This window comes from Octodon degus, unplaced genomic scaffold (assembly GCF_000260255.1).
Source record: "Octodon degus isolate 3935 unplaced genomic scaffold, OctDeg1.0 scaffold00322, whole genome shotgun sequence".
Classification (NCBI taxonomy): domain Eukaryota; kingdom Metazoa; phylum Chordata; class Mammalia; order Rodentia; family Octodontidae; genus Octodon; species Octodon degus.
This window is the reverse complement of record NW_004524898.1, coordinates 484,808-497,776: the sequence shown is the minus strand read 5'-3', so window position 1 is coordinate 497,776 and position 12,969 is coordinate 484,808. Positions and strand designations below refer to the sequence as shown.

Genomic DNA, 12,969 nt, shown 5'->3' with positions numbered 1-12,969 from the left:
ATTAAAGTGCCTACTTAGGCAGATGCAGGGACTCAGGTTCAAGCCCAGAGTGCCGTGCTGTCCCCAGGGTGCGCTGAGATAGACTGAGACTGGGTGTGGTGGTGCATGCCTGCAATCCCAGCGCTTGGGAGGCTGAAAACAGGAGAATCACTACAAGTCTGATCTATGTAGTGAGACCCTGTAGACCCTGTACTAAATACATTAAAAAAAAAAAAGACACTGACTCTAGTTAAAAGAAGAACGTGGATATCATAGTGAACTGCGGTTTCTTCCTCATGCTTTTGCAGAAACGGGAATCTCACAGCACCAAGCACTGGCGAAGACATGAAGCAAGTGAGCTTTAGACGAGTGAGAGCATAAACAGACGTGACCCATTTGGAAAGAGGGCAGCATTCCCACAGGTACTAGACAGACATCGTCATGTGTTCACACTCATCAGTCCCTCTCTGAGGGTCTGCAGGAGAAAGCTGCATGTGTCCATAGGAGACCTGGACACCAGCGCTCATAACAACCTCATTTGTAATAGCAAAAGTTGAGAGCGTCCACAACTTGTTCTCCCCTCAGCAGCAGGTGCTTGTTTTAAAACAATGGGAGCATCTGTCTTTTCTCTGCTGAGCCTTTCCCTCAGGCCCTCCCCCATCAAGCTCTCCTTTTCTTCCCTCCCTCAGCCTCTGCTCCAGCTACATCCTTCTTAAGGCCACTGTCTTGCAGTGCTCCTCTGGTTATCTGTGTGGCAGTCTTCCTCCTTGCCTTGGGGTCTCTGCTCAAGTATCACCTTATCAGTGAGCTCTTCCTTCCTTTCCAAACTTAAAAATCACAGCCTCTGCTCCGGCATTCTCTGCCCTTTCCCTGCTTAGCTACACTCCGAGATCAACCTCCACCTCGCATAGTTTGTATTCTGCTAATTTTCCATTGTGGTCTCGCCTCTGCAATGTAAAGTCCATGACAGCAGTGGCATGGCAATTTTTATGCACTATGTCATGCCCCAGAGCCTACAACCATACCTTGCATATTAGGTGATTCAGTATTTACTGAGTGAACAATAGAAGCCATCGAAGCAGACAAGACAAACCATCCTATAGCCATGGTGGTGGGAAACTACACAGAGGTGAAGTGAGATCAAAAAGAGCTTTACCTACTGAAGCTAAATGTCACTACGCTGAATAGTGGAAGCAAAAATAGGAATTGCAGATGAAGTCTTAACCTACCCATAGCATTTACATAAATGCATGTAAGGCTTGTGTTGCTCCATAGAAGTTACACGTTGTAAAGTTTCAGGTGTGATGTCACACTCAGGAGAGTGGTTGCCTCCCCGGGAAGGGCGCCAACTGTTGCACTATCTGTCACCCTACAACCCAACTCACAAACTCCCGCCTTTATCTTTCACACTCATCATCTGGCTCTGAGGAAATGGAGGCGGTGGAGCCCCTCACATGGCACGGGTGACAGGAGTATATCATGGAGTAAGCACAATCTCTGAGAAACAAGTTTCGCAGCTGCTGTGGTTTCTTTCCACTCAGCAGCCGGAACGTCAGCACCGACGCAGCCCATGATCCTCCCCTCCGGATGGTGACTGAAGGGAGCCTGGCACAGGGCAGAGTGAGCGGCGCATCCACACACAGGAACCTGTCCTCCCCCTCCAGGCTCCAGGTGAGCAGCCCCTTCCTGGGAGCCCACCTCTGTGCCCTGCCTTGTTCCGGAGACGATGGGCTGCACTGTACTCTGGGACCTACCTTTAAATCAGTATCCTCTGCTAACACGCCTTTCCCATGGGCACGTAGGTGCCCGGCCTTGCCCAGTGTTTTCCAGACCCCTCTCCCCTTCCTATCCTTCCTTCTCAGATGTGCAAGTGCCACGCAGGTACTCCTCCCACCTGTCCTCCCACCTGTCCCCCCACCCGCAGCCACTATTTCTGCACTTCTTCCCTGCTGCGTGTTGCTGCTGTTTATATCTAAATGCCCCTCCAACGCTTGTTGGGCTCAGAGATGGAACTTTGGGGAGAGGACTGGATCACGCGGGTGACGCTTGCGGGGAAACTGGTCCACTGAGAAGCTTCAAGCTGAAGGTGACGCCGGGAGGTGGAGCCCGGCTGGCCGAAGTGGGGCTCTGGGGGCGCGGGCGGAAGGGTTTTTCTCCCCCATCCATCTCACCACTTCCTGCGGCCCTGCAGCCCCCGCTTGGGGCCCGTCGAGTGTTAACTGATATCCCTACAAATGAGAGCAAAAACCAGAGACAACAAAAACAAAACCAAACCCTTCTCCCCTGCTCTGTCCTGCGGTCCTGGGTCTCAGGGATGAGGAACTCACGCGTCCTGTCCTCGCTGTGTCGGGGCGCGGCCGCACCCGCCGAGACACCTGCTCCCATGCTGAGCGGTGCACACGTACTGAGAAAGTAAGCGAGGCGCGCAACGGGCGCGGCCCCCCAGGGGTGAGCAGGAGAGACCGGCACCCTGGGTGCCGTCCCCGCCGCCCGGGAAGCGCCGCCCGGGTGGCAACTTAAGGCTCGCCTACAGCCGAGGGCGCCTTCACAGCTCGGCTCCTCCCGGTGCAGAGGTGCCCGATGACAACCAGTGTCCCGACCCGGACTGGAAGACGCCGCAGCTCCACGGCTCGGCCCTGCTCGAGCACCTATAGCGACGGTACTCCGGTAAACTGAGGCTCCGGAGCCGCCGCGTCCCCAGGCCTTCCAAGCCGGCCCCGGGGGCGCACGGCAGCGCCATCCGGGCGGTGAGCCGGGATCCACCACCCGACCCCACCACGCGGACGCCCGCGGCCCCGCCAGTCGCGCGGCGCGGGGAGGGACTTCCGGTGTGGACCGGAAGCAGCCGGGGGACTACAGCTCCCAGCGACGCCCGCGGCGCGGCCCGCCGGGGAGCGGCCGCCATTGTCGGCGGTCGAGGTGAGGCCTTCGCCTGGTACCCGGCGCGTCGGGAGTGCGTTCTCTGAGCGGCGGGCCTGTGGGCGGGCGCGCCGAGGTTCCCGCGGTGCCTTCGCTGCGCCGGCTGCGGTCCTCCCGCCCTCGGCCCGCGACTCGCGGCCCCACCTGGCTCTGTTGCCGCTCGGCCTTGTGCTGGCCTCCGTGCCCTCCCGGTGCCCTCCCGGCCTTGGTGCCGCGGCGGACGGCGCAGGTGAGGCGGCGTCGCGGGGCTGGCGAGTGCCGGGCCCTACCCCTTCTCTGGTGGCGGAAGCCTAGAGATGCAGTGTTTTCACGTGGTGTGCAGTCGTGTCCACCCTGCTGCCACCTCCTACTGCCGTTCAGGGTGTAGTTGCAGCCTTCTGCACGGTCTGAGTCCAGAACGTTCTCTTCAGCACCCCCCAAAACCCCGCTTCCGTGGAGCAGCCGCTCCCCACTTCCCTGACCCCTCGTTCTGGACCACAGTTGCATGGCCACGGCCGGTAGTAGTTACGTGGCTTTTGTCAGGTCCATTGGTAATTTCTTTTGAGTTGACGTCTCCCGACTCCCCATTGGGAGTGATGGCTACACGTTTTCACCCTCACGCAGGGTTGTGCCTTTTTCTTCAGTTTATTGGAGTTTTGGCATGCAAATTATGCTTTCTGTTAGCGTCCTAAGAGTCTTTGTTGTTTCTGTGGATGGGTTCTCTTGGATCTGGCTTTTCCACTTTGATCTTTAGGTTGATGCTTGCTGTGTGCCTGGGCTGGAGCCTGGCTGATCAGTCCTCAGGATGGCAGCCATCAACCCGTGGAGCTCGTGGGGTAAGTGGGGATCTTTCCAGGCCTTCCCTGGGCTGAGGGTAGAGGAGGCGCTGAGTGCTTTGGGGGATTAGAGAGTGTGTACTCACTTAGAAGTAATTGGGAGGGCCGGCCAGATAGCTCAACGGATTACAGCGCCTGTTTAGGCAGACGCTGCAAGTTCGATCCCTCGATCCCCTGGCCTGCCGTGCTGGCCCCGACCCTAGGGCGCGCTCTTGTAATGCCAGCATGTGGGAAACTGTAGACTGGAAGATCATGATGAGCCTGATCTACGCAGTGAGACCCTGTTGACCCTGTAAACCCTGTCCTAAAATACGGGGGAAAAAGGCTTGGGAAGTAGGGTGAGTGATGGCTGATCGTTAAGAGGGAAAATTGTTACCATAAGAGTAATTTTTGTATATTTTATAGTGAGCTCCTGAAAAATGGCTTCTGAAAAGCATCATTAGGTCTGAGATTTTCTAATGATGACTGGGTTTTTTTAGAAGACAGTCATACATACAATGTGTTGTCTTTATAGGTGAGATATATACATATATATGTATATATATATATATACATTTAGCCTTTACTATTGTTTTTCACTTACATAGTATTGATCTGTAATTTAAGAAAAAGTTAAGCGATAGTGGATGTCAGTTGTGCTCTATCTTTAAATGAGGTTTCTTCTAAAGATGTCAAGAGCATCATACTGCTATATTAAAAAAAAAAACTACCCAAAAGTAGGTGCTGTTAACATTTTACCACACACCTATTCAGCCATTTTAAAGGGCTCTGTTTTTCATTGTCCTGTGACTACATAGTCTTAGTACCTTTCCTTACTAACAGCAGTCCACCTGTGCATTGGCTGTTGAATTACCCTTGTTCTCTGTTTATGGAACGTCTTCATATCCCTTATGGATACAGTCTTCTTTTCCATTTTGACACCTTCAGTCAATAGGTTTAGTGTCAGTCCTAACTTGGTCCTTCTGTGCAGGTACTCTTATGGACCAGTCCTGGCAGATGGCAGCAGTTGACCCGTGGGCCTCCTGGGGTGAGTCAAGAACCTGTATCTGTGCCATGTGGGCTACTGTATTCTTCCTGCAATGAGCTGCTAGAGTTGGGGATCAGGTGGGTTTTTAGGGTGGGGGCTTGGGTCCAGATCTGTCTGTGCAGAGTTGAAATAGGCAGTAGTCAGAAAACTCCTCTGGGGGACGAAAGTGATAGTGATGCTATCTCCAGGACCACATGAAGTGCAGTTAACATGTGGCCATTCAGGGATTAGGCCCAAGAAGCCTGTGAACAGATACTGCCTTCATAGTACAGGGCAAAGGATTCACATGGTAGGTATGTTCCTGACCTTTGTCTATAGGACAGGGAAGTGGGTTCTTCCTGTGAGGAGAAAGCCAGGATTTCCTCAGCAACCCAGGAGGAAGGGCTTGTAGGGTAGAACTTTTGCAGAAATAGCTGCCTCCATGACTTCTTTCTTGTTTCCTAGCTCTCTATTCTCAGGACCCTGTGTGGCATGAGCAGGGGAGAAGTGCAGCTGGGCTCTCAGCAGCCCAGGTCCAGGTGAGATGGGGATTCTGCTCTTTCCCAGGGGCTATTGTATTCCTCACAGATGGCTGTCCAGGTGTCCCTGGCTATCCAGTTGATGTGGTTTGTAGTTTTACAATGGTAAAGGTTTGGTTAGAGAAGTAATTAGTTGGAGGTTTGTGCTTCCTGAATGCAGGCAGAGATAATTCAGTCCGTTTTCCATGACCTTTAACTTTGATGTTATCCAGCCTGTCCTCAGTGCTGGCTATAGCTGTGCCCTAAGTCCTTTGGGGCTTGAAGCACAGCTCTCATGCTTGGTAGCCCCCTATTGCCATCTTGTACCTTGCACGTTCTGTACCTGTCTCAAGCTTATGTTTATCAGCGAACTTCATGTGTGCTGTGAAGGGAGTGAAGACTGGTGTCAGCCTTTACCCTGGGGGCCACCCAGCCTGCTTTGAGTCATTTGCTTAGCAGAGTAAATGTACATAGGATGGGGCAAGAAATCCACTTGGTAGGCATGTTCCTACCATGCGATTGACTGCACATGGAGCTGCACATGTTCTGTGAGAGATGTAGAGGGGAGCCCCAGGCCCTGCAGCAGCTCAGACCAGGGGTGGAATGGAGTCTGCACAGAGGTCAGCAAGGACACAGCTCTTGGGAGCCATTCTCAGTGGATGGGGCTGCCTGGGAGTCCTGAGCCAGGATGAAGTGGTTGTGCCAGTCAGATGGGCACAGCTTGGAGAGCCAAGTCTGGCCTCCAGCAGCACCACAGGTATATTTTGGAGGGTAGGATGCATGGCAAGGTCCGTACCTAGCTGAAGAGTGGGCCCTATACATTTTAGGCCAGAGATGTAGGGCCATGCTCTGTCCTGGTGGGAATAAGGAGCCTGAGAAGTGTTGAAAGGGAAGGTGCTGTGGTCCAGGATGTGGTAAGGTGCACCTGCTGGGATTGGAGAAGGAGGGCTGTGGTAGTTGCTACCTTTCAAGCTCTACTCTGATTAGGGGTGGGCTGGGGAGGGATCAGATGTACAGGCATTTGGTTTGGGGTGGGTACAAAGGAGCTCCAGAGAGAGACGACAGGTGTCCCCTCTTACCTCCGCCTCCAGAGATGTCCCCTTAAAAACCATTTCTTAATAAAGTAAGTCCTGACTTACAAGTGGGTTCTGTTCTAAGAACTGTTCCTAGGTTAGCTGACAAAAAGTGAGTATTAGCAGCACAGTGTGAAAGTTTGTAACTAGTGTGTTTGTAAGTCAGGGACTTCCTGTAGTAGCTTTATTGAGACAGTCATGTACTGTATGTTTTACTTTCAGAATGTGCAGTTCATTGATTTTTAGTGTATTGACAGAATTGTACTTCTGTCAACAGTATTTGGGCTGGGGAGATAGCTCAGTTTCATAAGCACCTGCCTGTCAAGCACAAGGTCCTGAGTTCAGTCCCCACACCCAGAAAGAACAAAAGCCAGTATTTGATTCTCGAACATCTTCTTACCAAAGCGGTCCTGAATCCACTAGTAGATTCCCTGCTCCCCTCTGGCAGCCAGGAATCTACTGTCCATGTATTTGGCTATTTTGAGCGTTTCGTGTAAATGGAGTTATATAACATCTGGCCATCGAGTCTGGCTTCTTTCACTTAGCATAATGTTTTTGAGGGTCAGCCATGTTACATGTATCAGGATTTTATTTTCAAGAGGGAAGTGCAGCCATTTTAAACTTGTTTTTAGTATTTTAAGTTTATCTACATTCTTCTAAAGGGAGGTTTTGCATCCATTTTTTTCTAATTTCGTCAGATTTACATTTGCTTTCTTGTCTTCCTGTTATGAAATACAAAGAAAAAGAGTGCCTAGGTAGTTTCTTTCTAAGTTAGAATAAAGCATCATACAATTATGAGATGCTGTAATAGAAACTTTTAAGAAATGACTCCTCTACTTTATGCTGTGCTGTAAATTAAACAAAAACAAATACAACCTTCTACAGTTTGAAAGCTGATAGGTAAAGTGCTGCATCATAGGTATACTGGCCCCAAGAAGCAGGAGGCCTGAGAGAAGTGTGGCAGTGGGTTCCTGGCTTCCAAGCTTGAGGCTGAGGCTCATGCTCTGTGGTGTGCCGTTGGTTTACAGAATCAGCCCTGGAGCTAGGCTAGGCTGAAAGGTGCGTTAGTCACCTGGGAACAGATGTTAGCTGTAAGCAAACTCCATGAAGAACCCTGCTTAACCACGGTTTTGCACTCTGCCGCTAGTTTATGTGAGAGCATCTGGGTGATTAGAGTTAATGCTGAGAAATAAAACAGAATTAAAATAACAACACTTTCTAATGTCTGAAGAGTTGTGATTTCTGCAAACACAGTCCTGGCCACCTCCCTGCACTCATTCTAGATTTTCCCTTGTGGGAAACTTGCACTTGAATCCTGTCAATTTTCAGTTGTGCAGCATCTTTGGGAACGCAAGTGAGCCTGTCCCTTGATGGCTCTTTCCGAGTTAAGTATTCATTGAAATAAAGCTTTCTTTTGGAAAAATTATAAAATGCTGTCATCATTATCTGAGTAGTCCATCCTTGGTAACACAATAAGTAGTGAGGTTTTAGGTAGCAGGAGCCTAGATCCTGTTATTTCAAGGAATAGAAGAAAATAATATTTATACTACATTTGAGCTGAAAGCCTCATTCTGCAAAAATATGGAAATACTCCTCAAACTCCTCTGTAATCATCCACCAAGGATCCCTGCTAAATATGCATTAAAACAGTAATAATATTTGCATCCAGCCTTGGATATGCTCCATGATGTACACGATTTAGTTTTTGTTCTCTGTAAAGAAATTAAAGTATTAAAGTTGCCCCTAAGAAACCATCAGAATTACCCAGGTTCCATGATAGACCCAATGGTGAAGGACCTCAGACCAGCAGGGGAGACCCCACTCAGTACATTTGACTTTGGCTGTCTTCCAGGCCACACGAGGGGTTAAATGTGTGTCTGGTGTGTAAGCAGGTCCTAGGAAGTACTTCAAATGACGAGAGACACTGCACACTGATATGTGCAGGGTCATGTATAGAATTGGATGAGGCACTTGACTGGAAGATGTAAGCCCAGCTGCTACCTCAGCTCCCCAGAGGGTACAGTCACAGAGAAGCCTGTATTTGTTGCCCTGACTGGGCTCCTTTGATCTCTAGAGACTTCTGCTGTCCTTGTAGCCTCTTGGTTTTGTATTTTCATTTTCAGTTCTAGACAGGTGTTTGGCCTCTTCCTGTGGTCTCAGGTGAGGTCCCGGGTCTCAGCATGGGCAGTCTTGCTGCTCTTCAGGCCATAAAACTTCCAGTTTGATGACATCTTTTTAAATCCTGGAAGCATTTCTGCTATTTTAAATTTTATTTTGGCCAATTCTTTAATTGCAGAAAAGTAAAAGTAGTTGGTCAAATCCTGTTACTGAATGAATAATATGCCATAATTGTTTTCTTTTTATTACTGAGGTGGTCCAGGAGATTAAAGCTAGGGTCTTATGGCTCCAAGGCTTCACTGCTGTGGCGGAGTACCACTTTGTGTTTTAAAACTTTGAGTATCTCTAAGTTGCTCAAGCTGCCTTCATATTTGCGATTGTCCTGTGTTAGGCTCCCAAGAAACTGCTTTCACAGAGTGCACCACTGCTCCCAGCCTTCTTGGTGTAGTCCTCAGTTGCTTTCTTTTTTCACCCTTTACCAGAGCAACTGATCATGGATTTGTTGAGAACACATAATCCATTTTCATTTTTGTACATAAACTTAACTGAATCTGGTTTAGGTACAAAGTTTTTTTAAATTTTTTTTTTTCCTTTTATTTATGACCTACATGTAAAGCCTTCCTGGTGCAACTTTGAGGTGCTTGTTGGTAGATGAAGTAGGCAAGATTCCTCCTATTTTACACTTTCTAGGGACTTGGTTTCTCAGTGTATCCCAGGGAGACCCTGGCAAAAATGAGAGGAAAAGGTAGGCAAGAGCTGGGCCAGGTGGAGGCTTATTTGCCTGGTGGACAGTGGATCCAAAACACAACAGTAGGGGCATCATTTATACCTTTGCAATGTTAGTATCATGTGACACAAGGTTACCTAGTGACTAATAGCTAACACTGACCAGGCAGGATGCTTTTTTCAGGACTGAGGTGGCTTGACTGCTTTAGGCGCTGAGGCCTTGTCCTGCCTTCACACCTTTGAGCCATTTCCAGCCAGCTGCTCACAATAGCACTCCTGGTAGTACTCACTGGGGATCGACACTCTGCTTCTCCTTTCCTTCCTAGATGGGTTTAGAAGTCCCTTGCCCCGTTTTTGTTCAGGCCCAAACTGCACGGAATTCTTGGCAATCTCACACCGTGCACATGTGTTGTGTGTGAGCACACATGCTCCAGACGAGTTTTGCTGGATTTTCTCAGTATTGCTAGTGCTGCCATGAGGCACTGCTGAGGGGCACAGCCTTGCTCAGTCTACACGCTGGGAGAGAACACTGATGCTGTGTTGCAACATTTGCTTACCTTGAGACCAGGAAGGTGTATTGAGTTATATTCATGTGAATACCCATGATTGTTAGTGAAATTGAGTCTTATGATATCTATTGGTTATTTGTGTCTTTCTTACTCCCTAGATTTCTAGATGGGCTTGCTAGAATTTGGGTGTTTCACTTGCATTCTGGATCCATACTTTGCCATATATGAATTATCTTCTCCCATTTTATAGCTTGTCTTAACTTACATATGTTTTTGTCAAATATGTTTTGTCAAATGTCAATATGTTTTGTGAAATGTGTGATTATGGCTGATGTGTTATATTTTGGGAGTGTTATATTGAAAAAGCAAACCCTTTCTTTGTATTTTCTTTCTGCTGTCTTCCATTGGGTGGCAGGCCTTCTGGCTGAACTTCTCTGATCTCCCCTCAGTATTCCCTGTCCTTTTCTTGGAGAGAGAGTAGAAGCTTTGGTAATCACATTTCCACCACCACACCACCTCTTTTTGAGGTCTTGTTATATATATGCTTTTTTTCTTTGTTTTTGGCACTAGGGTTTAGAAAAGGGCCTTGTGCATGCTAAGGCAAATATGTTAGTGCTGAGCTACATCCCTCAACCTTTTGACATTTTTGAGGCAGGGTCTTGTTTAAGTTGTCCTAGTGTCCTTGAATTTACAATCTTCCTCCCTCTACCTCCCAAGTAGCTAGGACTACAGGCATGCAACATGATGCGTAACCTCTTTCATGTTCTGTGGATCATTTCCTGTTCTTCAGAAAGCCTTTCAGGTGGCATTCTGTCCATTTTGCATCGATCTCTCAGGGCTGAGTGCCTACAGTAGGACAGAGCATTGGAAGCTGAATGCAGGTGCAGCCTGGTTTCACAGTTTTCTTGGCCACTGAGTCCATCTCTGCCTACATGGCTTATGCCTGGGGTCATCCAGTCTCTGCTCAGAAGTTCTGTCCTGCTGCTTCTGTGCCCTCCCCACAGATCTTTCTCTGGGAGGTCACTGTTTGCAGTATCCAGGGCCCAGACACCCCATCTGGGCTGGGCTGGAGCCTGAGAGGCTCCCACACAGCTGAGTATGGAAGGCCCAGGCTCAGAGCAGTGCTGCGTGCAATGCTGTCTGTGTGGTGCTTGGGCATTGGCAGGGCTGTGCTGCATGGTGCATCTCTCATCTGCCTGTACTCTGGCTCTTTGCCCTGCCTGGCCCTGCAGAGGGCTCTCTGGCCATGGCCTTCCTGGCTTGTGGGACAGAGAGACTCTGCTGTTCTGCTGGTTCAGTAGTTCTGGCAGTGGAGTGTGTGATTCCTGGCCCTGCTGGTCTGTTCTCATTGAGGGCTAGGATATCTACCTTTAGTTTAATTTTGTTTTTTAAAATTTTTATTTAGGAGTGTTTTAGACCCCACAGTAGAACATAACCAGTGTTTTAGTTTTCCACTGCTGCTCTAACACTACTACAAATGTCATGTCCTCAAACATTTTATTCTCTTGCTTGGGACCTCAGAAGTTTTCAGATGACTCTTCAGTTCTGGGCTGTGTTCCAGCTGAAGGACTAAGTGACAGTCTGCTGTGTTTCTGTCACTGTTTCCTTGGGCTCATCTCCTCCCCCATCGTGAAAGCACATGGCTCAGACTTTTGCTTCCCTTCCTTGTGATTTTCCTGGGTCTGCTTTGTGCTCAGGATAATCTGTCCACATTCACATCTTTAGCACATCCCATCTGTAAAGTCCTTTTCATTGTTCAGGCCACAGTCACAGGTTTTGGGGATCAGGGTGTGGACATTGTCTCTCTGTGCCCGGCCTTCTCCAGCGTCCCTGCCCACAGCTTCAGTGACTTCCAGCTTCTGCTCCCTGCCTTTCATTTGTCCAGCATCAGCTTTTTTCTGTGTGTGGTTTCTTCCTGCTAACATGATTGGATGGGGAAATGCCTAGGATGGTGGTGGTGAACCTATGGCATGCATACGAGAACTGGCTGTTATCATTGGAAGCTCTCAATGGTTCACCATCACTGGCCTAGGACATCAGTGAAACACTTCTGGTGTGTGAAGGTATTTTCAGAGAAGACTGCCCTGAGGTCAGTGGATTATGGGGTCTTTCATGTGTGGACAGCACCATGCTGTACCTCCCTGTAAAGCAGAGGTTGAAGGGAGGCTGCCGCTCAGGGTCCTCCCTCCTCTCTGCTTCCCAGTGTTGTGCCCCTTTCCTCCACCAGTGTCCTGCCATGAGGTTTCTGCCTCACCACAGGCCTGAAGAAGCGGAGCCCACTGGCCACAAAACCTCTGAACCGTGAGTCAGAGGAACCTGACTCACTCAGGTGTTTTTCAGGGCATAACCACAGCCAGAGCCAGCACAATTGACAGTAGTGTATTGTCCTCCTTTGTCTCCAGAATGTCTTCTTACAGTTGGTTTGTTCAGATCAGGATCGAAACCAATATGGTCTGTGAGGTCCTTAGTGAACCCTGGCTGTGTTCCCTCTGTCACCCTGATCCCTGCCTGGGACTCATAGCCTCACTTCAGCACAGGCTGAGGGAATCCTGTGCATTCTAGGAGCCAGTGACCTTCCGGGATGTGGCTGTGGACTTCACCCAGGAGGAGTGGGGGCAGCTGGACCCCATGCAGAGGACACTGTATCGCGATGTGATGCTGGAGACCTTCGGGCACCTGCTGTCTGTGGGTAAGGTGGCCTTGTCTGGTACACAAACTGGTCCCACTGAAGATCCTCTGTTACATCATGGGAGGGGTGAACATGAGTTCTGAAGCTGAGGAATGGGGTTGCTAATGCTTATAATGCCTGCATTGTCTGCCCAAGTGGGAACTGACTGTGAAGGGAAGCCTCAGGCTGCTCTGGAGCTGCACTGACAGAAATCCACATTTCTTTCCCATGTAGGACACCAAATTGCCAAGCCCGAGGTCATCTCCCTGTTGGAGCAAGGAGAGGAGCCGTGGTCAGTGGAGCCTGTGCATCCTCAGAGTTCTTGTCCAGGTGAGCTGGGCCAGGGCAAATGAGGAGCTTCCCTAGAGCACTGAGGCTGGGGCAGAGTAAGGTATTTCCTCAGGAGCTCCAGCACTCCCAGTGGGGAGCTGCTTCCTCCTCTGCAGAGTCAGGGACGGACACCTGAGTTCATGGGTCTAGCTTCACCAGCTTCCTGGTCTCTGCTCTCCATAGCACCCATGGACCTACTGATCTCTGAGGTGACTTCCTGTTCATTACCTACTTGTGAACTTTTGCTTGATTCCTCTCGCCAAGTGGTAACTGTGGTCACACTTCTTTAAAAAGGCAGTAAGCAAAAA

The 12,969-nt window shown here is 49.5% G+C and overlaps 1 protein-coding gene across 1 annotated transcript in view; it reads left to right on the top strand.

Moving 5' to 3' along the window:
• Nucleotides 1-2,984: 2,984 nt before the first annotated feature.
• Znf606 (zinc finger protein 606) overlaps nt 2,985-12,969 on the top strand; it is an 18,026-nt gene continuing 8,041 nt past the window's right edge. Inside the window, 5 exon segments of the mRNA XM_023708009.1 lie at nt 2,985-3,713; nt 4,684-4,740; nt 5,185-5,258; nt 12,226-12,352; nt 12,566-12,661. Of these exon segments, the coding sequence (XP_023563777.1) occupies nt 3,683-3,713; nt 4,684-4,740; nt 5,185-5,258; nt 12,226-12,352; nt 12,566-12,661 (385 nt within the window). The 5' untranslated portion in view covers nt 2,985-3,682.